The following is a 27,333-nucleotide window of genomic DNA, read 5'->3' as shown; positions in this document are numbered from 1 at the left end:
ACGAACTCAAACAATTTGCTTCAAGTTTGGCAGTTCGAGTTACCGTTCGATAACGGTTTGATCACCAAAAGCGTGGTTTTTCACAGTAAGGCTATGTGCGCACATTGCGTATCTGCATGCGTCCTGCGTCCCCAGCACAATCCACAATCCCTCACTCTTTCCTACTCACCGATCATGGGCGTGGTGCTGCACGGCTGTCACAAAGCTACGGCGGCTTTTCCTCTTTTGAAAATGGCTGTCACTCATTATTCAATCTGGTATTCCCTGCTTTCCCCGCCCACCGGCGCCCATGATTGGTTGCAGTCAGACATGCCCCCACGATATCTCACTGCAAACAATCACAGCCGCCGGCGGGCGGGTCTATATCGTGCAGTAAAATAAATAAATAAATAATAATAATAAAAAACCTGCGGTTCCTCCCAATTTTGATACCAGCCAAGATAAAGCCACATGGCTAGAGGCTGGTATTGTCAGGATGGAGAGCGCCACGTTATGGGGAGCCCACCACCCTAACAATATCAGCCAGCAGCCGCCCGGGATTGCCGCATCCATAAGATGTGACAGTCCCGGGACTCTACCCGGCTCATCCCGAATTGCCCTGGTGCGGTGGCAATCGAGGTAATAAGGTTTGGTTAATCATGACAGGCATCTCCCCGAGACACCTTCCATGATTAACCTGTAAGTGAAAGTAAATAAACACACACAACGAAAAATTCTTTATTTGGAATAAAAGACAAAAAAAACCCTCATTTACCTCTTTATTAATATCCAAACAACAATCAAGGTCCGAAGTAATCCACACGACGCTTTCAACTCTGCTACATGAAGCTGACATGGAGCACCATAGAACACGAGCGCTCTGTGTAAGCTCCACTCAGCAACTGAAGTGAGCCGCGCTGTCACCCCGGAGACTTCACTCAAGTAGTGCCTGCGTGTGATCTCTCTCTCTCTCTCGCTCTCTCTCTCTCCCTCTCTCTCATCCTCCCTCTTTCTCTCTCTCTCTCTTTTTCTCTCGCTCTCTCTTTTTCTCTCTCTCTCTCTTTTTCTCTCTCTCTCGATTTTCTCTCTCTTTTTCTCTCTCTCTTTTTCTCTCTCTCTTTTTCTCTCTCTCTTTTTCTCTCTCTCTCTTATTCTCTCTTTTAGTCTCCTCTTTGTAGCTGAATAATCCACTTCTGGATTCTCTACTGCAATTCAGAGGTCAAGATTACCAAATCTTCCTATACTTTTCAGTGGCAGTGGCTCAATGGGTAGAGCTGCCGCCTAAGGAGAATTAGTTCATGAGTTCGAGTTCCGGCCATCCCAATGAAGAATTTAATTTAATTTATTTATAATTTTAAATTATTATTTATTTATAATTATAATTTAATTTAATTATGCCCTGAGGGGAGGAGCCAGACATCAGCTGTGAGCCAGGGACACACCTCTAAAATCGGAGCAGTTAACGGAATGAGGCTGCTTTTTCTCTCTTTTTTTCTCTCTTTCTCTCTTTTTCTCTCTTTCTTTCTCTCTTTCTTTCTCTCTCTTTTCTCTATCTTTTCTCTATTTTCTCTCTCTCAGACCTGGCGATGATTAGCTGATGCAGTCACCTGACGGAATCAGCTGACACTATAAGTCAAGCGATGAGGCCAACTTTTTACCGCCCGGCCAGCTAAACAATCAGGCGCTACTGTCGGACAGGAGTCTGCACAGAAGTGTGTAGTTTTTTTTTTTTTTTTAACTGATGTATCAGCTGATTGTATCAAAGCCGTTTATACAATCAGCTGCATGTCATGTGTTTCAGGCCCTTGAACCTGACACATCATCTGATCTCTTTGCCTTCCAGCAAAGCGATCAGATGATATTGGATCCGGATTGGATGGCGTGGGACCCTTGACCCAGGATTACTGCGGAGGGGGATTCTTTATTTCAATAAAGATGGAGTCACTAATTGTGTTGTTTTTTATTTCTAATAAAAATATTTTTCTGTGTGCTGTGTTTTTATCTGTACTAGAAATTCATGGTGGCCATGTCTAATATTGGCGTGACACCATGAATTTCGGGCTTAGGGCCAGTTGATAATATACAGCCAGCCCTAACCCCATTATTACCCAGCGAGCCACCCGTCACCACGGCAGCTGGAAGAGTTGGATACAGCGCCAGAAGATGGCGCTTCAATGAAAGCGTTATTTTCTGGGGCGGCTGCGGACTGCAATTCGCGGCAGGGGTGCCCAGAAAGCTTGGGCACCCTGCGCTGCGTATTCCAATCCCCAGCTGCCTAGTTGTACCTGGCTGGACACAAAATTGGGTGAAGCCCACATCATTTTTTTTTTTTTTAATTATTTCATGAAATTCATGAAATAATTAAAAAAAGGGGCTTCCCTATATTTTTGGTTCCCAGCCGGGTACAAATAGGCAGCTGGGGGTTGGGGGCAGCCCATAGCTGCCTGCTGTACCTGGCTAGCATACAAAAACATGACAAAGTGCACGTCATTTTTTGGGGGGCAAAAAACTCCTGCAAACAGTCCTGGATGGAGTATGCCGAGCCTTGTAGTTCTGCAGCTGCTGTCTGCTGTCTGTCTGTATGGAGGAGAGCAGACAGCAGCTGCATAACTACAAGGCTCAGCATACTCCATCCAGGACTGTATGCTGGAGGGAGAGACAGGGGGAGCAGAACTACAAGGCTCAGCATGCTCCATTCACTAGTGTATGCAGGAGAGCAGACAGCAGCTGCAGAACTACAAGGCTCAGCATGCTCCATTCACTAGTGTATGCAGGAGAGCAGACATCAGCTGCAGAACTACAAGACTCAGCATACTCCATCCAGGACTTTATGCAGGAGTTTTTTGCCCCCCCAAAAAATGATGTGGATTTCGCCATATTTTTGTATGCTAGCCAGGTACAGCAGGCGGGTAGCCTGCCCGCAACCCCCAGCTGCCTTTTGTACCCGGCTGGGAACTAAAAATATAGGGAAGCCCTTTTTTTAATTATTTCATGAATTTCATGAAATAATTACAAAAAAAAACGACATGAGCTTCGCCCCATTTTTGTGTCCAGCCAGGTACAACTAGGCAGCTAGGGATTGAAATCTTCAGCACAGGTTGGCCCGAGCTTTCTGGGCCCCTCTGCTGTGAATTGCATTGTGCAGCTGCCCCAGAAAATGGCGCTTTCATAGAAGCACCATCTTCTGGTGCTGTATCCTACTCTTCCGGCTTCCCTGGTGATGGGTGGCTCGCTGGGTAATAGTGGGTTAATACTAGCTTTGTTTTACTAGCTAGTATTAAGCCAGAGATTCTTAATGTCAGGCAAGTTTGACCCGGTTATTAAGAATCTCCAATAAAGGGTTAAAAATAAAGACACCACACAGAAAAAAAATACTTTACTAGAAATAAATACACAGACACACTTAGAGACTCCATGTTTATTACTCCCTCTCACCCCTCCACGATCCTGGTCTTCTGTCTTCTTTCTCCGTCAACCCATGGAGCTCTGCTACATCAGACAGCACTGCATGGGAGGAAGACGCTGCTGCTCCCGTGCAGTCTAATCACTCAGTGAGTGAGCAGAGGCTCTGAGTTGTAAGCGGTGACATCACCGCTGCCACCGTTGAAATAGTAATCTGACAGGCGGGTTAATATAGCAATGGTGATCTCCGATCACCTGATTCCCAGTGCCGCTATTCACCGGCTTTGGCATCCAGTCCTTGCATGTGGGCTGACTCTGTAAAGAGCGCCAACATGCAGGGACAGGGAGCCAAGCATGTGCCCAAGCAACTCGCTGGTACACGGAGATGCTCAAACGAGCACCGCGTACTGGAGAGATGCACTGACAGGACCTAGCATGACATCTAGCCATGTGACCAGTCTGTAGCCAATGAGATAATACACACATGACTGGTCACATGCTATGACGACGTCACGAAAGGTCCTATCATCAGTGCTGGTTACCGGGAGGGCGCAGCGATGATCGGAAGGAAAAGCGGTGGGAGACAGAGTGCATGACGCATCGCGGGGTCCTGTAAGAATAATGGCAATGGTTATTAACTGTATGTGTACATGTATAATGTGTTTGTATGTGTTTGTGTTTGCCTGCCATTGTTTTCAATGGGGTTCGAAGGTGTTCGTCGAACGTTCGCCGAACACACCCGCCGTTCGACGAACCAAACCGACCTCGAACACTAGGGGGGTGGCTCAACACTACTCATCATCAACTGCAAAAAACCTCTGACTGCTGTGCTTGCCAACAAGGGTTTTGCCACCAAGTATTAAGTCTTGTTTGCCAGAGGGATCAAATAGTTATTTCTCTCTTCAAAATGCAAATACATGTATAGAATTTATACAATGTAATTTTCTGGATTTTATTTCGGATATTCTATTTCTCACTGTTAAAATTAACCTACCCTTACAATTTTAGACTGTTTATGCCTTTGTGACGGGTCAAACTTACAAAATCAGCAAGGGATCAAATGCTTATTTTCCCCACTGTATATTATATTTTTATATATATATATATATATATATATATATATATAATAATCTTCATTAGAACAGGTAGTCTAATATTACAGAATATTAGGGTTCAAATTTCAAATTTCCATTAGGTGGTATCTGTCAGCAAGTTTTTTCTATGTAATCTGAGAGCAACATGCTATGGGTGCCTAATTCCAGTGATGTGTCACTTTCTAGGCTGTGTGCTGCTGTTTCCATACACTGATTTTCTTATCAGCAGGAACTTATCACTATAGGACTAGGTGTCTTGTGCCTCTAGGTCAATTTGTTCTGTATAACTCCAACCACACCACCGATTAGCAGCTTTCTGTCAATGCACAATGTACACAAAAAGCTGCCAATCAGTGGAGTGGGCAGGATTACACAGAGCTCAGCATTCTGAGTACGAAACGAAAGACAGGGTGCATAGCCAATCAAATAAGTAGAAGGGTGCAGCCTCTTGTGTGGAAGGCAAGAATCAATAGAAGAGAAAAAGACCAGACAAATTTGAAGCGCACATCCCAACAATAATAAAGATAATCAATAATTTTATTCAATCCAAGAAAAACCACACATGATAAAAACACTTAAACAAATTCTGAGTACTGCTAGATCTGTAGCAAAACAGTGATTGTACCAAAATGACAGCAAGCAGACCAGCAAATGACACATTGCTGGAATGATGATTTTGTGTCCTACTTCATGCTGCTCTCAGATTACATTGCAGAAACCTGCTCACAGATTCCCTTTAAAAGGGTTGTCCACTACTGGACAAACATTTCTTAACCCCTTAACGACCGCGGGCCGTAAAATTACGTCCTAAATGACATAATCTTACTGCCCGCGGTCCTCCGGCGGCAGCATGCCGCGATCGGCACACATCTCAGCTGATTTTCACAGCTGAGATGTGTGCCTGCTAGGCACGAGCAGAATCGTTATCTGCTCGTGCCGATTAACCCCTTATAATGGCGCTGTCAATACATGACAGCGCCATTATAAGCGCAATCGCGGTAAAGTTTTACTTACCGCCGAAACCGGAAGTCACGTGACGCGATCACGTGACTCCCGATAGTTGTCATGGTAGTACAGGGTCATGTGATGACTCCTGTACTACACATGAATTGGTTTCACTTTCGCTGTGCCCGGGGCACAGCAAAAGAGAAAGACAGCGTATCTGCTGTTTACAGCCTTCCAGCTGTGATCAGCAGATACTGCAAAGCGATCGGAATGCTGATCGCAATAGCCCCCTAGGGGGACTAGTAAAATAAAAAAAAAAAGTAAAAAAATAAGTTTTAAAAAATTAAAAAAAAACAAAAAAACCTAAAAGTTCAAATCACCCCCCATTCGCCCCATTGAAAATTAAAGGGTTAAAAAAATAAAAAATATACACACATTTGGTATCGCCGCGTTCAGAAACGCCCGATCTATCAAAATATAAAATCAATTAATCTGATCAGTAAACGGCGTAGCGGCAAAAAAATTCCAAACGCCAAAACGACGTTTTTTTGTCGCCACAACTTTTGCGCAAAATGCAATAAGAGGCGATCAAAACGTAGCATCTGCGCAAAAATGGTACCGTTAAAAACGTCAGCTCGAGACGCAAAAAATAAGCCGTCATTGAGCCTAAGATCCCGAAAAATGAGAACGCTACGGGTCACGGAATATGGCGTAAAACGTGCGCCACTTTTTTCGGACAAACTTCCGATTTTTTTTTAACCCCTTATATAAAAGTAAACCTATACATGTTTGGTGTCTACGAACTCGCACTGACCTGAGGCATCACACCCACACATCAGTTTTACCATATAGTGAACACAGTGAATAAAATATCTCAAAAATCATAGTGCTATCGCACTTTTTTTGCAATTTTTCAGCATTTGGAATTTTTTTGCCATTTTCTAGTACACAATATGGTAAAACTGATGGTTTCATTTAAAAGTACAGCTCGTTCCGCAAAAAATGAGCCCTCACATGACCATATTGACTGAAAAATAAAAAAGTTACGTCTCTCAGAAAAAGAATGGCGAAAAAAAAAAACGGAAAGCGAAAAATCGGCCGGTCGTGAAAGGGTTAAAGGGATCCTGTCAACCCCTCTTTAACAGCAGTCCAGAAATTAAAAGTACGCCGTGTGAATGACCAGTTAAAATCAATGAGTGGTATGAAAGGTAAAAAATTGCATGAGTTCCTTGAAGAATATTGTAGTGGAATTAGAAGGCTGCAGCCAATCACTGCATGTTTATCACCTGTAGTGGTAATATGATGCCCCTTAATGTTTATTCAAACAGACTCAAGATGGGAACCAGAAGCAAATGCGGAGGGTGGTGCTGGTCTGAGATGTGAGTGGGCCCGGAAGCATAAGGTGTAAAGTAGGGCACAACCCTTTCCCCTTTAACAATCTCTGTTTCAGCTGGCAAAACCATGGTAATCATATAGGAACAAAAACAGTTTTTCTCTTGAAAATGTTATTGTTTACCCTGTTGTATACTTTCCTTGTACATTACAATTAGCTTTGCATTTACCTCTAATTAAGTACATTAAATTACTAATTGCTGCAATGAAGTCCTTATAATATGTCATTACTTATTTCAATATATTACATTAAATTGCATGTTTTCTCAGTCAGAGATTTTTATTCAGGATTCCCTATTCTGACAAAATAACATTAAATAAACAGTTAATATATTTTAGTGTTCTCAAATTCATTTATTATTTGTTATCGTTTAGTCCTTAAATTATAGCTTTTTTTAAACAGTTACATCTGTACCTATTTTGTATGTACTATGAGAGTTTTGGCTTTATGGAGGGTAGATGTGAGAATTAAGGGGGCTTTACATGCTGCAACATCGCTAACAATATATCGTCGGGGATACAGTGTTTGTGACGCACATCCGGCGTCGTTAGCGACGTCGCAGCTTGTGACAGGCTGGAGCGACCTAAAACAATCGCAAAAAAGATAAAAATCGTTTGTTTTGGAGAGGTCGTTTAATTACAAAAAATCGTCAGGTGAGTAGCGATGTTGTTCCTCGTTCCTGCGGCATCACACATCGATATGTGTGACACTGCAGGAGCGATGAACATCTCATTACCTCCGTCCCGCCGGCTATGAGGAAGGAAGGAGGTGGACGGCATGTTCCGGCCGCTCATCTCCGCCCCTCCGCTTCTATTAGCCGGCCGCTTAGTGACGCCGCAGTGACGTCGCTGAAAAGGTATGTGCGTGTGACGCTGGCGTAGCGATAATGTTCGCTACGGCAGTGATCACCACATATCGCACGTACGATGGGGGCGGGTGAAATCGCGCACATCGCTAGCTATAGCTAGCGATGTCGTAGCCTGTAAAGCACCCTTTATTATCTTATAAATATCTATAGACTACTAACTTACATAGTGCAGAGATAATGTACAGTAGGACATTTTTTTAGGAGCCATGAGGAGATGGAAAGCAGCGTCACAAGACAAAATGATTGCTTCTCCCTTTATTTAGTCCCAGTTAATGGAAATAATTATCTACCAACATATTCCACAGAGCCGTACAGAGATGATCATTGGTTATATCAGTCTCTGCCCCACTGGGGCTCACGACATTGACATATGGACTGGAGACAACAATTTCCTAGGAAGTTAATATACACTGTGTGCAGAAATATTAGGAAAGTTGTATTTTAGAGGATTTTTTTTATTATTGATCAACAACTATGTTCTCAATCAACACAAAAGACTCATAAATATCAAAGCTTAATATTTTTGGAGGTTGGAGTGGGTTTTTTTTTTAGATTTGGCTATCTTAGGAGGAAATCTGTTTGTGCAGGTAACTATTACTGTGCAGAATTATTAGGCAACTTAATAAAAACCAAATATATTCCCATCTCACTTGTTTATTTTTACCAGATAAACCAATATAACTGCACAAAATTTAGAAATAAACATTTCTGACATGCAAAAACAAAACCCCAAAAAATGAGTGACCAAAATAGCAACCTTTCTTTATGATGGCACTCAACAGCCTACCAGCCATAGATTCTGTCAGTTGCTTGATCTGTTTATGATCAACTTTGCGTGCAGCAGCCACCACAGCCTCCCAGACACTGTTCCTAGAGGTGTACAGTTTTCCCTCCCTGTAGATCTCACATTTTATGAGGGACCACAGGTTCTCTATGGGGTTTAGATCAGGTGAACAAGGGGGCCATGTCATTATTTTGTCATCTTTTAGACCTTTACTGACCAGCCACGTTGTGGAGTAGTTGGATGCATGTGATGGAGCATTGTCCTGCATGAAAATCATCTTTTTCTTGAACGATATCGACTTCCTCCTGTACCACTTCTTGAAGATGTTGTTTTCCAGAAACTGGCAATAGGTCTGGGAGTTGAGCTTCACTCCATCCTCAAACCATAAAAAGGTCCCACAAGTTCATCTTTGATGATACCAGCCTTGGTGGACCCAGTAGCTCTTTCCTAACTGCTGTTTATACAGTATCTAGACTGAAATATAGAATCCAGTCTTGTTCAGGAACCAACATAATTATTTGTATTTTTTTACGTTGTCCTGGTCTTACACAATGCACCTGGTTTGGTGGTGGGTTTCAGGCCAGTGAAGAACAGGGATAGCAAGGGACAGCCACCCGGAGCGGGGGGTGTTCAAAACATTATAATACCCTCCGCAGTCAGGCAGGAGAAATTGAGGATCATCTAGCTCCTCTAAGATCATCTAGAGTGTATCTAACTATCATCCTATTCCTGCACGCCTTTCCTGCTCTTCATTAGACCTCTCACTAATACACTGTCATGACTGTCATGTGTTTTATATGTTATTTGACATTGGTGTCGTATATTGTTTTTACTGAATAATATTAAAGGATATTTTTGTATAGAGGTTTGTTTGGGTGGTTTCTTTTGAATCTTACCTCGTGAGTTTATCACAGTTGTGGTTCTATTTTTGATGATACCAGCCTATACCAGTACCCCACCTCCACCTTGCTGGCGTCTGAGTCAGAGTGGAGCTCTCTGCCCTTTACTGATCCAGCCTCTGGCCCATCCATCTGGCCCATCAAGAGTCACTCTCATTTCGTCAGTCCATAAAACCTTTGAAAAATCAGTCTTAAGATATTTCTTGGCCCATTCTTGACGTTTTATCTTATGTTTCTTGTTAAAAGGTGGTCGTTTTTCAGCCTTCCTTACCTTGGCCATGTCCCTGAGTATTGCACACCTTGTGCTTTTTGATACTCCAGTAACGTTGCAGCTCTGAAATATGGCTAAACTGGTGGCAAATGGCATCTTGGCAGCTTCACGTTTGATTTTCCTCAATTCATGGGCAGTTATTTTGTGCTTTTTTTGCCCAACACGCTTCTTGCGACCCTCCTGGCTATTTGCCATGAAATGCTTGATTGTTCAGTGATCACACTTCAAAAGTTTGCAATTTCAAGACTGCTGCATCCCTCTGCAAGACATCTCACAATTTTGGACATTTTAGAGCCTGTCAAATCTCTCTACTGACCCCTTTTTGCTAAAGGAAAGGAAGTTGCCTAATAATTAAGCACACCTTCTATAGGGTATTGATGTCATTACACCACACCCCTCCTCATTACAGAGATGCACATCACCTGATTTACTTAATTGGTAGTTGTATCTCAAGCCTATACAGCTTGGAGTAGGACAACATGTATAAAAATTATCATGTGATCAAAATACTCATTTGCCTAATAATTCTGCACACAGTGTACATATTACTATGTTTTAAGAGTTTGGTAGGAGTGGGGTAGCTTAGTAGCATTGTTGCCTCCAGCCCTAGGCAGGTTTTAATCTGACTGAGGGCAGCATTTGCATAACGTTTTTATATTCTTCCCAAATTTGCATGAATTCTCTTAAGATACACTCCAAAAAGGAAAGTGACCCCATTGTGTCTAGTGATGAACAAGTGTGCTTATCACCTTGCATTACTTGATCGAGCTTCAAGCATCGGAGTTTGAAAATGTTTGAGTGTCTTATTGACTTCCATTTTACTCAGTACTCAAGTCCCATGTCACAAGCCTCTCCCTGCGTGTTGAGACCAGTGACAGCCTTTGGACACGAGACGCTCATCTGGCTCTTTTCATTTAATGGGTTCCTTGCTGATTGATAAGCTGCACTTACTCAGTAGTCATGCCCTACAGTTTCAAATAGTGGTGTATCCCAGCATTTGCTGCTGAAGATACAAACTCATTTGTGCCCTGGCTGCCTCTGAGAATGGTTCTACTAGTTTGATTCCTGTGCTCAGGAAATATCCTTTTGTTTTTATCATTTCCCCTGTTTGTCTTTGTTTCCTTGGTGTGTTGTTAGCGCAGCGGTGAGGTCTAGTGAACCCCACCTGCCCCTCACTAGTTAGGGTTACTATAGGGCCTTTATAGGGTCCCAGGTTCCGGTTCGGCGACAGTTACAGAAACTCTATAGGGAATAGTGAGGAGAGAAGGGACAATTGCAGGTGAGGTTAGGAAGTGCCCACCAACCCCTCTCACTAGTTCCAGGGCCTCCCATTGTTTGTGTGTCCCCACTTTTCTGGTGTTTTGTGTTGTGCTTCAGATGCATGTAGGTCTGAATGAATCATGCTACGCTTCCTACGCTTGCCCATAACTATTTGTGTTCTAAGTGGGTAGCATAGACTGTGAGACCCATTGGTGACATTGACTTATGTGAATGAGGAGAATCTCTGTACATTGATGAATATATTGTTACTATTTACTGTATGAAAAGGGAAATAAAAAATATTAATATTACGAGCATATAAATACTTTGCAAATTGTAGATGTTGTACTCTATTGCATATAATTTCAGCACTACATGGAAACAGTGCTGGCCATCAAGTACAGTACTTTAGTGATTTTACACTTAGTTTAATTATATTAACTTAAATTAGTTTCCACCTTTTAGAATTTTACTTGCCAAAGTGTCCAAACTAGTAGCCCAGTAAATTTTCATATAACTATTTATTAGCCCTGTTGTTCCACCTCCATGCTGTGTATATTGCCCAGTTTATATCGGTTCATAGCAGTGAGGGGTGTCAATACTTCCAACTTCATGCTAAAAACTACAACTTTACCCAAAATATAGATTCAAAATGGGGATGAAGTCATGGACCCAGTAATTGTGTTATCGTCCTGCGCATACTTGCAAACGTTATATCAAACAGACAAAATGTCTGTTCTGGCGTTCCATTAAGAGGGTTCTGTTTGTAGGCATTGAATCCTTTCTCCAACCAACATGAAATCAGCTAAGAAATACAAAAGAAATTCTGATGAAATCTTGGGGCAAAAAAGAATTGATATGAAAGTTTACTGGACAGCCATTATAGACACTTTTGCAATTAAAATGTTGAATCAGGAGAACTCCATTAATATACTAATAGCTCATTAATTCTTTTTCGGCATTAGGTCAGTACATGGGAATAGTACAGAAAATGACATCCCTACAATGATAGAACAGGAGCATTTGAACCTGATCGCTGAGAATCTAAATGAGCATTTTAGTGGATTGAGCATCAAAGAATTTGATAGACAAGTCATAGATAAAAGAGCTGAAGCTTTAAAAATTGAGAAGTTCATCAAATCTGTACTAGCCAAAGGCAACACAAGCAAGAATTTAAAGGCCAAAAAGTGCTACATTCAAGACAGGTCAAGTTCTGAACTAAGGTCAGGCTCATTAGACAAAGAAGATATCTGCAGTATTGAATACTCTAAAATGGAAGCCCGTAAGTTACAAGCACAATTCACAATAAAATCCGCAAATAGAAATAACGTCACAATCACTAAAACAAAAATGGAGGTGGTGAATAATGGCAAGAACATCTTCTCCTTTTATAAGGAAGGCAGGAGATTTGAAACTGCATCAAAAGATGATAAAAATCAACTTAAAGTCATTCCGAAGTTTTGTGCCAAAGCCTATCATCATGCAGGTAACAAGTCATTTTCAACAACAGTAGTGTTCACTTTGCATGTCAATGCGCTAATTCAGCATTGATGGGTATTTTCTGAAGGCATGCACAGCTAGACTATAGGCATTCAATATCATGCCTTAGGGGGTACAGAACACAAATCAATAGGTTTTCCTTTAAAGGAAATCTTTTCATATCTAAATTCACTGAATAAAAGTAAGACAAAGTGAAATAAATAAAGTGCTATAAATGGGTAGGCAGATGCACACATGCTATGACGGTGCAACCAAGATAAAGGCAGCCACCAACATGGAATGCCCCATCTTTCTTGTACCCTTCTTTGTACTGTACATAATCATAATAATGTACATAATACAGCTGTCTACTTGAGATGAGCAAACCTGAGGTTCAAGGTTTGGGTTTGGAAAATGACTTCCAGAATAAGCAAAGTTTGGATTCGAAGTCCGAGTGACTTATGAGTGCATAACACTAAAGTGAGCAGCGCTGTACTTGAGTATGAGTGATGCTCAGCCCTGTACAAGCCATGTGCAATGTTTGATCGCCTCACACTGGGGGTAAACAACAGCGTTATTGGAAGTAGTGTGCAAACATACAAAAGAAAAACAAAATGAAAAATCTTGCCCACCCTCTACCGAAAGTGTTCTGCTTGTGGTTGGCTGCATGTGGGTGGAGACATGAACCTCACAATTACTGACTTCCATAGGGGTTCAGGTCAAGCCGGGATTAAAACTGAAACTTATCTAAGGTTCAAATGTGCCCTGCGATCTGAACCTCCAAAGGTTCGCTCATCTCTACTGCCTACCCTCATATATAAAATTATGTCTAGTAAACGTCATGTTGAAATATTCCCAAGAGAGGTTAATGAATTTCTATACAAAGGTAGGAGGTACACAAATATGGACCAAAATGTCATCCTTTAGGTGTGCAAAGCTGGTAGAGACACCTCCCAAAAGACATGCAGCAACAATTGCTGTGAAAGGCGATCGTACAAAGTATTGATTCAGGGGGGCTGAATACTAATGCAAGTCACAATTTTCAGATTAATACTTTTAAAATATTTAGAAAACCATGAAACATTTCCATTACACTTCACAAAACTTGCTACTTTGTCTTGGTATCTCATATAAAATCTCAATAAAATACATATATTAGATCACATAAGTGAATACACCCTCACATTTTTGTAAATATTTCATTATATCTTTTCATAGAACAACACTGAAGATATGACACTTTCATACAATGTAAAGTAGTCAGTGTACAGCTTGTATAACATTGTAAATTTGGTGTGCCCTCTAAACTACTGGAACAGCATGTCCATCTTGAACTGTCCTCATACTTCTCTTCCTGCTCCCTCTTTGACTGGTTACAATCTGGCTTCCGACCCCATCATTCCACTAAAACCGCTGTAACCAAAGTCACTAACGACCTACTAACCGCAAAATCCAAGTGACACTACTCTGTCCTCCTCCTCCTGGACCTGTCCTCTGACATTGACACAGTAGACCATTCCCTTCTATTACAAATTCTCTCATCTCTAGGCATCACAGACTTGGCCCTATCTTGGATCTCCTCATACTTAACCAACCGAACTTTCAGCGTCTCCCACTCTCATGGCACTTCCTCATCTCGCCCCCTCTCTGTCGGTGTCCCCTAAGGTTCAGTTCTTGGACCCCTGCTGTTCTCCATTTACACCTTCCGCCTGGGACAGCTCATAGAGTCCCACGGCTTTCAGTATCATCTCTACAATGATGATACGCAGATCTACCTTTCTGGACCTGACATCACCTCCCTCCCTACTAACCAGAATCCCACAAATTCTGTCTGCTATTTCATCCTTTTTCTCTGCTCAATTCTTAAAACTGAACATGGACAAAACAGAATTCAATGTCTTTCCTCCTCCTAACTCAACCCCCCCCACCTGACATATCCATCAAAGGCTGCTCACTTTCCCCAGTGCCCCATGCTTGCTGCCTGGGAGTAATCCTAGACTCTGATCTCTCTTTTAAGCAACACATCCAAGCCCCCTTCACCTCCTGTCGCCTCCAACTCAAAAATATTTCCCAGATCATTACATTCCTTTCCCAAGAAGCTGCAAAAACCCTAGTACATGCCCTTATTATGTCCTGCCTGGATTATTGCAACCTCCTGCTCTGTGGCCTCCCTTCTAACAGTCTTGCACCCCTACAATCTATTCTAAACTATGCTAATCCACCTGTCCCCCCGATACTCCCCGACCTCTCCTCTCTGTCAATCCCTTCACTGGCTTCCCATTACCCAACGACTCCAGTTCAAAACACTAACCATGACATACAAAGTCATCCACAACCTGTCTCCTGCCTACATCTGTGACCTAGTCTCCTGGTACTTACCTGCACGTAACCGATCCTCACAAGATCTCCTTCTCTACTCCCCTCTCATCTCCTCTTCCCACCATCACATCCAAGATTTCTCCCATGCCTCCCCCATACTCTGGAATGCTCTGCCACAACACATCAGACTCTCGCCTACCTTTAACAAGCTTCAAAAGGAACCTGAAGACCCACCTCTTCCGACAAGCCTACAACCTGCCGTAACCCTCAGTCTGATATAGCGCCACACAACCAGCTCTACCCTAACCTACTGTATCCTCACTTATCCCTTGTAGACTGTGAGCCCTCGCGAGCAGGGACTTCTAACCTCCTGTACCTGTCTGTGCCTTATTTTGTTTATGATTATTGTACTTGTTCCTATTATGTATACCCCTTTCATATGTAAAGCGCCATGGAATTGATGGCGTTATAATAATAATAATAATAATGATGATGATGAACAAGAAAGCCTACAAACAGTTTGCAGAAGACAAGCAGACTAAGGACATGGTATTTAGTCTGATGGTACCAAGATAAATTTATACAATTCAATGTCAAGCATGTGTGGTGGCGACCAGGTGAGGAGTACAAAAACAAGTGTGTCTTGTCTACAGTCAAGCCTACAGTCTACAGTGGAGGTGGTGGTGGGAGTTCCATGGTTTGAGACTGCATAAGTGCTGCTGGCTGTAGGGAGCTACAGTCCATTGAGGGAACCATCAATGCCAATATGTACTGTGATATTCAGATTCATAGCATGATCCACTGCCTTCAGAAGTATTCAGTATGCAGTATTCCAACAAACACACTTTCAAGATGACCATTGACTTGCTAATTAAACTGAGGTTAAAAGTGCTGGACTGGCCAAGCATCTCTCCAGACATAAACATTATAGAGCATCGGTGGGACATCTTCAAATGCAAGGTATAGGAGTGCAAGGTCTCTAACATCCATCAGCTCTGTGATGTTGTCAAGGAGGAGTGGAACTCCATGCCCAAGATAGTTACGGCAGTGCTTGAAAATAATGGTGGCCACACAAAATATTGACACTTTGGACACAATTTGGGCATTTTCTCTTATGGGTGTACTTAGCTTGTTGCCAGTGGTTTAGACATTAATGTCTGTGTGTTGAATTATATAGAGGGAACACCAAATTTACACTGTTATACAAGCTGTACACTGACTACTTTACATTGTATCAAAGTGTAGTCCGATGAAAAGATATAATAAATAGGGATGGGCGAAAAGTAATAGATTTCTCCTACCAAATATCTAATGCTATTCCAGTATTTGTCACAAATAATGAACCTAATGCAAGTCAATGGAGAACGCAACCTTTATTTTGAAGATTTTCCAGAAATCCTCATTGACTTGCATTAGGTTTGTTTCTCGTGACTTAGGGCGGCTTTGCACGTTGCAACATCGCACGTGCAATGTCGGTGGGGTCAAATCTAAGGTGACGCACATTCGGCGTCACTTTCGACATCGTTGTGTGTAAATCCTAGATGATACGATTAACGAGCGCAAAAGCGTCGTTATCGTATCATCGTTGCACCGACTTTTTCATAATTACGCTGCCGCGACAGGTACGATGCTGTTCCTCGTTCCTGCGGCAGCACACATTGCTGTGTATGAAGCCACAGGAGCGAGGAACATCTCCTTACCTGCCGCCGGCGGCTATATGGACGGAAGGAGGTGGGCGGGATGTTTACATCCTGCTCATCTCCGCCCCTCTGCCGCTATTGGCCGCCTGCCGTGTGACATCGCTATGATGCCGCACGACCCGTCCCCTTAGGAAGGAGGTGGGTCGCCAGCCAGAGCGACGGTTGCAGGGCAGGTGAGTGCATGTGAAGCTGGCATAGCGATAATTTTCGGTACGCCAGCTATCACAAGATATCGTACCTGCGGCGGGAGTGGGGACTATCGCGTGCGACATCGCAGCATCGGCTTGCAATGTCGCAACGTGCAAAGCCCGCCTTAGGCTATGAGCGCACGCTGCGGATCTACTGCGGATCTACTGTGGATTTTGTGCGGATTTGCAGCGGATTTGCTGCAGAAAATGTGTCTAATATTGCTACAGTTATTCCCCAGCAAATCCTATGGGTTTTAAAAAATGCTGTGGGCACACTGCATTTTTTTTTTTATACCTGAGGATTTACCCGTGGAATTTCTACTGCGGAATTAATGAGCATGTCATTTCTTTTCCGCAGGTTCCTGCGGTTTTTGCCATAGATAATGGTAAAAATTCGCAGGGACCAACTTGTGGAAAATCCGCAAAAACACCGCACCAAAACGCATAAAACCGCAGCAAAACCGCATGCGGATTTCGTTGCGATTTTGGTGCTTTTTTTACCGTGGGTGTGGTATTCTTTCGGAGGGTCCATTTTTTTCTTAAGGAATAGTCACTTTCTAGTACGCACATGGCCTAATACTGGAATAGTACTAGGTATTCAGTGTGACCAATCTAAACTCGAATATTTTACTACTGCCCATCACTATTGATAAAATATTTACAAAAATGTGAGGAGTGTACTCACTTTGTGATGTACTATACATACAGTCATATGAAAAAGTTTGGGCACCCCGATTAGTGTTAACCTTTTTTCTTTATAACAATTTGGGTTTTTGCAACAGCTATTTCAGTTTCATATATCTAATAACTGATGGACTCATGATGGAAAACAAAGATTATTCAACATAGTTGTTCAGGGGAAGGATACAAAAATTTGTCTCAGAGATTTAAACTGTCAGTTTCCACTGTGAGGAACATAGTAAGGAAATGGAAGAACACAGGTACAGTTCTTGTTAAGCCCAGAAGTGGCAGGCCAAGAAAAATATCAGAAAGGCAGAGAAGAAGAATGGTGAGAACAGTCAAGGACAATCCACAGACCCCTTCCAAAAACCTGCAGCTTCATCTTGCTGCAGATGGTGTCAATGTGCATCGGTCAACAATACAGCGCACTTTGCACAAGGAGAAGCTGTATGGGAGAGTGATGCGAAACAAGCCGTTTCTGCAACCACGCCCCAAACAGAGTCACCTGAGGTATGCAAAAGCACATTTGGACAAGCCAGTTACATTTTGGAAGAAGGTCCTGTGGACTGATGAAACAAAGATTGAGTTGTTGGGTCATACAAAAAGGCGTTATGCATGGAGGCAAAAAAACACGGCATTCCAAGAAAAGCACTTGCTACCAACAGTAAAATTTGGTGGCTGCTTTAGGGCTGTGTGGCCAATGCCGGCACTGGGAATCTTGTTATAGTTGAGGGTCGCATGGATTTAACTCAGTATCAGCAGATTCTTGACAATAATGTGCAAGAATCAGTGACGAAGTTGAAGTTACGCAGGGGATGGATATTTCAGCAAGACAATGATCCAAAACACCGCTCCAAATCTACTCAGGCATTCATGCAGAGGAACAATTACAATGTTCTGGAATGGCCATCCCAGTCCCCAGACCTGAATATCATTGAACATCTGTGGGATGATTTGAAGCGTGCTGTCTATGCTCGGCGACCATCAAACTTAACTAAACTGGAATTGGGTGGTAAACAGGAATGGTCAAATATACCTTCATCCAGGATCCAGGAACTCAATAAAAGCTACAGGAAGCGACCAGAGGCTGTTATTTTTGCAAAAGGAGGATCTACAAAATATTAATGTCACTTTTATGTTGAGGTGCCCATACTTTTGCACCGGTCAAATTTTGTGTAAATGCGGATTGCACATTTTCTGTTAGTACAATAAACCTCTTTTCAATCCAGAAATATTACTGAGTCCATCAGTTATTAGATATATGAAACTGAAATAGCTGTTGCAAAAACCCAGATTGTTATAAAGAAAAAAGGTTAACATTAATAGGGGTGCCCAAACTTTTTCATATGACTGTATATACAGTTTGGGTATATATATACAAGTTTTGTTATTTTAGCTGTTTACAAAAACATGTTCAGAAATACAATTATATATATAATATGGGCTGAAAGTGCACACTCCCAGCTGCAATATGAGAGTTTTCACATCCAAATCGTAGAAAGGGTTTAGGAATCATAGCTCTGTAATGCATAGCCTCCTCTTTTTTAAGGGAGCAAAAGTAATTGGACAAGGGACTCTAAGGCCTGCAATTAACTCTGAAGGCGTCTCCCTCGTTAACCTGTAATCAATGAAGTAGTTAAAAGGTCTGGGGTTGATTACAGGTGTGTGGTTTTTCATTTGGAAGCTGTTGCTGTGACCAGACAACATGCGATCTAAGGAACTCTCAATTGAGGTGAAGCAGAACATCCTGAGGCTGAAAAAAAAGAAAAAATCCATCAGAGAGATAGCAGACATGCTTGGAGTAGCAAAATCAACAGTTGGGTACAATCTGAGAAAAAAGGAATTGACTGGTGAGCTTGGGAACTCAAAAAGGCCTGGGCGTCCACGGATGACAACAGTGGTGGATGATCGCCGCATACTTTCTTTGGTGAAGAAGAACCCGTTCACAACATCAACTGAAGTCCAGAACACTCTCAGTGAAGTAGGTGTATCTCTCTCTAAGTCAACAGTAAAGAGAAGACTCCATGAAAGTAAATACAAAGGGTTCACATCTAGATGCAAACCATTCATCAATTCCAAAAATAGACAGGCCAGAGTTAAATTTGCTGAAAAACACCTCATGAAGCCAGCTCAGTTCTGGAAAAGTATTCTATGGACAGATGAGCCAAAGATCAACCTGTACCAGAATGATGGGAAGAAAAAAGTTTGGAGAAGAAAGGGAACGGCACATGATCCAAGGCACACCACATCCTCTGTAAAACATGGTGGAGGCAACGTGATGGCATGGGCATGCATGGCTTTCAATGGCACTGGGTCACTTGTGTTTATTGATGACATAACAGCAGACAAGAGTAGCCGGATGAATTCTGAAGTGTACCGGGATATACTTTCAGCCCAGATTCAGCCAAATGCCGCAAAGTTGATCGGACGGTGCTTCATAGTACAGATGGACAATGACCCCAAGCATACAGCCAAAGCTACCCAGGAGTTCATGAGTGCAAAAAAGTGGAACATTCTGCAATGGCCAAGTCAATCACCAGATCTTAACCCAATTGAGCATGCATTTCACTTGCTCAAATCCAGACTTAAGACGGAAAGACCCACAAACAAGCAAGACCTGAAGGCTGTGGCTGTAAAGGCCTGGCAAAGCATTAAGAAGGAGGAAACCCAGCGTTTGGTGATATCCATGGGTTCCAGACTTAAGGCAGTGATTGCCTCCTAAGGATTCGCAACAAAATATTGAAAATAAAAATATTTTGTTTGGGTTTGGTTTATTTGTCCAATTACTTTTGACCTCCTAAAATATGGAGTGTTTGTAAAGAAATGTGTACAATTCCTACAATTTCTATCAGATATTTTTGTTCAAACCTTGAAATTAAACGTTACAATCTGCACTTGAATTCTGTTGTAGAGATTTCATTTCAAATCCAATGTGGTGGCATGCAGAGCCCAACTCGCGAAAATTGTGTCACTGTCCAAATATTTCTGGACCTAACTGTATATATATATACATACACACACACACTCTGTTGTATATATGACTTAATATGTGAACAATTATCCTATTGATCCATTATATCAGATATAAGAGTGGACAAATATTAAGAGATTTTACCATATTTCACAGATGAATGGATGTGTAAAGATAGAACGTGTTTTACCTATAGAAAAAATAATGTCCAGAAATTTTGAATTTTGTGTTAAAACTGCAGTATTTTGAAGTACCATATTTTTTGTTTTATAAGATGCACTGAATTCTAAAACGCACCCAAAAGTTAGAGATATAAAAGGTAAAAAAAAAATAAATATGGGGTCCGTCTTATACTCGGATGTTGTGGGGGGTGGCAGCGGTGGTGGAGTGGGATCACAGTAGTCGGAGGCTGTGCTGGCAGCAGCGGCAGGTCAGTGCTGGTGGCGGTGGCAGCGGGTCAGTACTGGCAGCGGCGTGGGGTCAGTGCTGGTAGCGGTGGAGGCGGCGGGTCAGTGCTTGCAGTGGCTGGTTAGTGAAGGCAGCGTAAGCTGCAGTGGTTGTGTTTTGGAACAGGCTGGTGCGACGAGTGTTCCAGATGCTCTATCGGCGGTCCAGGCTTCATAGAAATGGTGCCCGGAGCATCGCATGCGCAGATGGAGCTCTCATCCAAGAGCTCCATCTGTGCACGTGCTGACTCTGGGCGCCATTATTTTAAACCCGGTCCCCGGACAGACCATCTGGGACACTCGACGCACAGCCACTGCTGCCAGTGCCAGCACAGCCACCGTAGTCCCCACAGCCAGCCGGCCGCCCACACAGAGTGGCAGGCAGCAGGCCACCTGACTACCCGCCCAGAGAGGCAGCCGGCCACCAGCACAGAGAGGCAGCCGGCCACCAGCACAGAGAGGCACCTGGCTGCCGGTACAGAGAGACACCCGGCCGCCTGCACAGACAGGCACCCGGCCGCCTGCACAGACAGGCATCCGGCCGCCTGCACAGACAGGCATCCGGTCGCCCACACAGACAGGCATCCAGCCACCCGCACAGAGAGATAGACAGTCCCCCGTCAATTCTCCACCTCTCGGTAAGCTATATTCGGATTTTAAGATGCACCCCTCATTTTCCTCCCAAATTTTTGGGAGGAAAAGTGTGTCTTATAATTAAAAAAATACGGTAATTAGCTTTGAGGCATATAATCCTGTGCTTGTTCTTCCTACACCTGAAAATCTTTTGCAAAGTAGTCAAAGCCCGTGAACTTTTCCACATTTTTTCACATTGTATCCACAAACCTATACAGTAAACTTATCAAAAATGTTAGTATACCCTTATACATTTGTAAACTTTTTGTTATATCTTTTCATGGGACAACACTGAAGATATGAAAAATAGTCAGTGTACAGCTTGTATAACAGTGGAAATTTGGGGTGCCCTCTAAACAGGGCCGGACTAAGACAGAAAATCAGCCCTGGCATTTGAGAGCAGACAGCCCCACCTACTATGAAGTGAATGTGAAGTATATTTGTTTGCGGATTGCTTGAGGTCTACAGCACAATTACAGCGTCCAAACTGCTGTAAAGCCAGAATTACACTATATGTAATTTAAGTCGCCCTACAGAAAATTTAGATTGTCCTTAAAGGGACTCTGTCAATTGGCAGGACAATATTTGTAATAAAAACCTCACTGGTAACCAGTTGTAGCTTTATTAACATGGAATGGGAACTGTTCCTAACTCTCCATTTGCATAGACTTCTTATGGAAGGTTTCTGTTTCTATATCAACTATAAGGTCATCATAACTGATTAACCCCTTCATGACCGATGATGTACTGGTACATCATTGGTCGTGTAGCGGTGAGCCGGTGGTGATCCCGCACATGTCTGCTGATTTGAACAGCAGACATATGAGGCAAACAGGTGCTGGTGGATCCGTGATCTGCCCGCACCTGCTTGCCAATGAGATTGCGCTGTCAAAATGTGACAGTGCGATTTAAATGGCTGCCGTGGGGATCGCACTATTCCCTGCCGCCATCGGAGGAACTGCAACATGATCACGTGAAGCCGATGGTTGTCATGGTAGCTCAGGGTCATGTGATGACACCTTGACAGGACCATGATGTATTTCCTGTGAGAGCCAACAGAGCGGAGGCTCTCACAAGAACACTGCATTTCTGTTTTTCAGAGCTGTCCAACCCTGATTAGCAGAAATAAACAAGTGATCAGATTGTAGATCCATAATGTCCCCTAGGGGGACTGGGAAACTAAATAAAAAAAATGTAAAAAATTAACTAAAAAATACACATATTTGGTATTGCTGAGTTCATAAATGCTTTATCTATCAAAATATACAGTACACTATATGGTAAAACTAATGATATCATTCAAAAGTAGAACTTATCCCGCAAAAAATAAGCACTCCTATGGGAAGATTGACAGAAAATAAAAAAGTTACGGCTCTCGGAAGAAAAATGGAAAATCACCTGGGGGTGAAGGGGTTAAGGGACTAAAGTTCATTTTGCACAGCTGTCAGTATGTGTGAGTGTATACATGTGTATACAGGGTAGGATTGTTTATGCTCATGCATAATGTGTGTATAACTGTCAGTGTGAGTGTGGGGGCCCTTATTAAGTATAAGATTAAACGGATGTTGTTGGATGAGGAGCTCAGTCACCCATATCTGATTGAGGGCTCCCTGCCCCACTGCCTATATCACCCCTTACTGAATGAATGCCCCCTCACTCACACTGACAGCTATACATACATTGTACATGAGCAGAAGGGCTCACACAGTTTGCACAATAAACACATATACTTAATAGATATACTCAGAGAAAACCTGACTTTACAGCTGAGTTGCTGAGTGTAGGTAAATAGGCTTTAAGGGGGCTTTACACGCAGCAATATCGCTAGCGAGCTTACCCGCCCCGTCGTTTGTGCGTCACGGGCAAATCGCTGCCCGTGGCGCACAATATCGTTAGGAGCCGTCACACAGACTTACCTGCCTAGCGACGTCGCTGTGACCGGCAAACCGCCTCCTTTCTAAGGGTGCGGTTCGTGCGGCGTCACAGCGGCATCCCTAAGCAGCCGCCCAATAGAAGTGGAGGGGCAGAGATGAGCGGCCGTAACATCCCGCCCACCTCCTTCCTTCCTCATTGCTGGCGGCCGCAGGTAAGCTGTAGTTCGTCATTCCCGAGGTGTCACACATAGCGATGTGTGCTGCCGCAGGAACGACGAACAACCTGCATGCTCAACAATCAACGATTTTTTGAAAATGAACGATGTGTCAAAGATGGACGATTTGGTGAGTAATTTCCATTGTTAACGGCCGCTCGTTGGTGTCACACGCAATGTCGTCGCTAACGATGCCGGTTGTGAGTCATGGAATCCGTGACCCCGGGGATATATCGTTAGATATGTCACTGCGTGTAACAGGGCCTTTATTCAATTTAGCTGTAGTGTGCAGACCCCTTTTGGTATTTTCCCTTAAACCAAGAAAGACATGTGTGTGTGTGTGTGTGTGTGTGTGTGTGTGTGTGTGTGTGTGTGTGAGGAAGAAGGAAGGAAGGTGGTGTTGAGGGAGTTTTATAAGTGTATTACTGCAGAAATCAATTTAGATGCCCTTACTGCCTTAAATAATGCTCCAAGCATACAGAGGCAATGGAGAAAGGGGGAGGTCCTGCCGAAAGATCCTCTGAAGTTTTGCAATGCCAGTACGACAAAGAGCGCACTCACTGCACACTGTCAGGATTCTCTGGTGCAGTGGCAGTGGTAGGTCACAAAACCATACCTATGTGATTTACATAGATGCGGTTACATACCAACTAGACAGACATGCATGGCCTCACTAAATACAAGTGAATTAAGAGAGGCTGGACACATCTGTTCAGAATGTGGCCTCAAGTAATGAAATCGCTTACATAAAACTGTCTACACTTGTGGCTTGGGAGAAACCTAAAACTGTGGAGTGCATGCTTTTAGAATTCTGCAGTCACCTAGATTGACTGCAGATTTTAATCACAAACCTGGACAACCCTTTAATTATAAATATAATATAATATAAATATAAATATAATTAACCACTGTTGCCCAATCCTAATAGTGTGTAATATACCTAATATTAGGATTCAGCTCTACTTGCTGGTTCCAGGAGTCATTGCATAGCCACTCCACTCATGCAATTTTCATACACATGGTCACGTGACCACTAGCTTTTTTCCTATTTTCTCAATGAAGCAGGGGCTGTACTTTTCCGTGGAACATTTAGAAATATAGGAAGAGCAGTTAGTCGCTACTTGACTATACAGTAAGTGTGAAAAACACATATGAATGAGCAGTCACATGACAACTACTCAAACCGCAAGTGTGGACTGGGGCGCCAAACAGAATTCTTGCCCAGGTTTTCTTAACAAACACAACCACCAGGGTGTAGATATAGGTGGAGTATATATAGTAGCTGCTGTTATCCTGCCTGCTGAAAAGATGTGAGACTTGTACTCACTATTTTTTAACAACACAAAAAGCCTATTCCCATGCAATTCATCTTATCTTCTGCGATCGCTTCACAGATACAGTGTAATGATACAGCCAAAAACGCACCAAATCGCGGCAAAAACGCATGCGTTTTTTGATGCGTTTTTTTCGATGCAGGTGCGTTTTTGTGCGTTTTTAGCGGCCAAAAACGCACAAAAACACAGCGTCAAAAAGACGCAGTGTGCGAACCTAGCCTATTACTGTATGGATTAGTTTATCTTCCTTTAGAAAGTACCCTTTGTCTACAGAAGGGCAATAGGAATGATATTGTAAAGTTTTAGATGGCTGTGTGCGCAGTGTCACTGTGCTAAAATATTTAGGATCTCTCAAAGATATGTAGACAATGCACATTTTATGCACCTAGTCAAAAATGACCACATTTTTACTGCTTATTTCATGGAGAATAAACTTTATTTGTGAGGGCTTGCTAAATTTCCCATTATTCTGCATGGATAATGTGGATAACCTTGACTGTCATTATCTCTGCACTGGAATCAATTCACAAGGGAATTTTCTCTTGGCAGAAAACCAAACAGGACGAAAAAATTTTAATGCTGAAAATATTTTCTGGGAGATGGAGGGGAGTAAAGAGTAACTATTAAATAGGCGCTTTTAGTAGAACAACCATCTTTTCAATGTTGTCAAACGAAAAGTAAGTAATTGTCAGGTGTTACATTTATTTGTAGTTGGCACTCTATGCCACCGAATATGGACTCTACGGATAAAAATTCAAGCATGAATGTGTCAAATCCGCGTTTGGATACAATGAATTACTAGAATTAAAGAAAGTGACTATAAAATTCTGGGTAAAAAGGAGGTAAAGGATAAGGTCTAACTCTAATGGCTGTATTTCACGTGTTCTATCCATGTTTTTCACAAATAGAGCACGTACCTATTATAGTTTATGACGCTGCCTACAAAATTGCCATTTTTTGCAGACCTTGGGCCCGATTGATCATCTGCGATTTTCTTTTGTCATTTTCTTTTTTGACTTGTGATTTTCGCTAACGTTTTTTGTGGCAAATTCATAAAAATGGCTCATTTTATCCATGAATTATCCATAAAGCTCCAAATTGTCTTCTTTGTCTGTCTCATAATGGTTGTAACTTAAGCGTGCTTTACACACTGCGATATCACCAGTGTTTGCTAGCGATGTAGTGCGCGATAGCACCCGCCCCCGACGTTCGTGCGATATTTGGCGATCGCTGCCGTAGCGAACATTATCGCTATGGCAGCGTCACACGCACATACCTTTTCAGCAACGTCACTGTGACCGCCGAACAATCCCTCCTTCAAGGGGGACGTGCGTTCGGCGTCATAGCGACGTCACTGCGGCGTCACTAAGTGGCCGCCCAATAGCAGAGGAGAAGCAGAGGTGAGCGGCCGGAACATGCCGCCCACCTCCTTCCTTCCTCATTGCCGGTGGATGCAGGTAGGAACGACGAACAACCAGCGGCATGCACCACCAACGATATTATGAAAAGGAGCGACGTGTCAACGAATCATGATTTTTGACGTTTTTGTGATCGTTAATCGTCGCTTATTGGTGTCACATGCGGCGATGTCGCTAACAGCGCCGGATGTGCGTCACTAACTATGTGACCCTGATGATATATAGTTAGCGATGTCGCAGCGTATAAAGCACCTTTTAGTCTTACACAGGTTGGAAAAAAAACCTAGCTCCATCTAGTTCAGCCTTCCTCCAACATTTTGTCATTAAATCATTTCTAATGGACAATGTTGTGTGTAATAAGGAAATCATCCAGCTCTCTTTTTAAAGCGGTTATAGTATCTGTCATCATTACCTCTTGTAGTAGGGCATTACACAGTCTGACTGCTCTAACTGTAAAGAACCCTTTCCTATTTATCTGCAGAAATCACCTTTGTTCCATTTGCAATAAGTGCCTTCTCGTCTTTAGTATTTACAGATGAGTGATCCTGCGGAGAATCAGATCGGGATCGCTGAACCTGACTGGGTTCACCAATCAAATCACCGATATGATTGACAATCCTAGGTAAAGCCATTGAATTCAAAGGGAGGCAAAATTATCTGTTATAAAATGGTGTAGGGTGGCTGCAAAAGAAAGAAAATAAGGATGGAGTAAAGCAGGACATACTTACCGAGTCTCCCCACAGCTTTAGCGCTACTTCCAGGGCCGAAAATTAGCCCTCATACATATTCACTGCTTTCCCAGTCCACTGGCGTCTGTGACTGGCTACAGTCAGACCGCTCCTCCACCCTCTCCGACTGCGTTATACTGGAGTGAAAAAATAAATACATAAATTTAAAAAATGACACGCGGTCTACCAATATATTGATATGAGCACAGATAAAGCCCATGGGTAGAGGCTGCAGCCCCCAACCGGGCGCTTATCTTAGCTGTGCAACAAAATAAGAGGAACTGCATGCAGATTTTTTAAAAGTTATTTTAATAAATAATTTTAAAAACTGGCTTGCGGTCCACCCACTTTTGATATCCAGGCAAGATAAAGCACAGCAGCTGGGGGCTAGTATTCTCAGGCCGGGGAGATTATTATTATTATTATTTATTATTATAGCGCCATTTATTCCA

The 27,333-nt window shown here is 42.7% G+C and overlaps 1 protein-coding gene across 1 annotated transcript in view; it reads left to right on the top strand.

Annotated features, from left to right (window-relative positions):
• C2H1orf94 (chromosome 2 C1orf94 homolog) overlaps window positions 1-27,333 on the top strand; it is a 387,246-nt gene that overhangs the window by 108,716 nt on the left and 251,197 nt on the right. Inside the window, exon 2 of the mRNA XM_075334127.1 lies at window positions 11,861-12,381. Within this exon, the coding sequence (XP_075190242.1) occupies window positions 11,861-12,381 (521 nt within the window). The remainder of the gene's footprint in view (window positions 1-11,860; window positions 12,382-27,333) is intronic.

Source organism: Anomaloglossus baeobatrachus, chromosome 2, assembly GCF_048569485.1.
Source record: "Anomaloglossus baeobatrachus isolate aAnoBae1 chromosome 2, aAnoBae1.hap1, whole genome shotgun sequence".
Classification (NCBI taxonomy): Eukaryota; Metazoa; Chordata; class Amphibia; order Anura; family Aromobatidae; genus Anomaloglossus; species Anomaloglossus baeobatrachus.
This window is presented reverse-complemented; position numbering and strand designations above follow the sequence as displayed.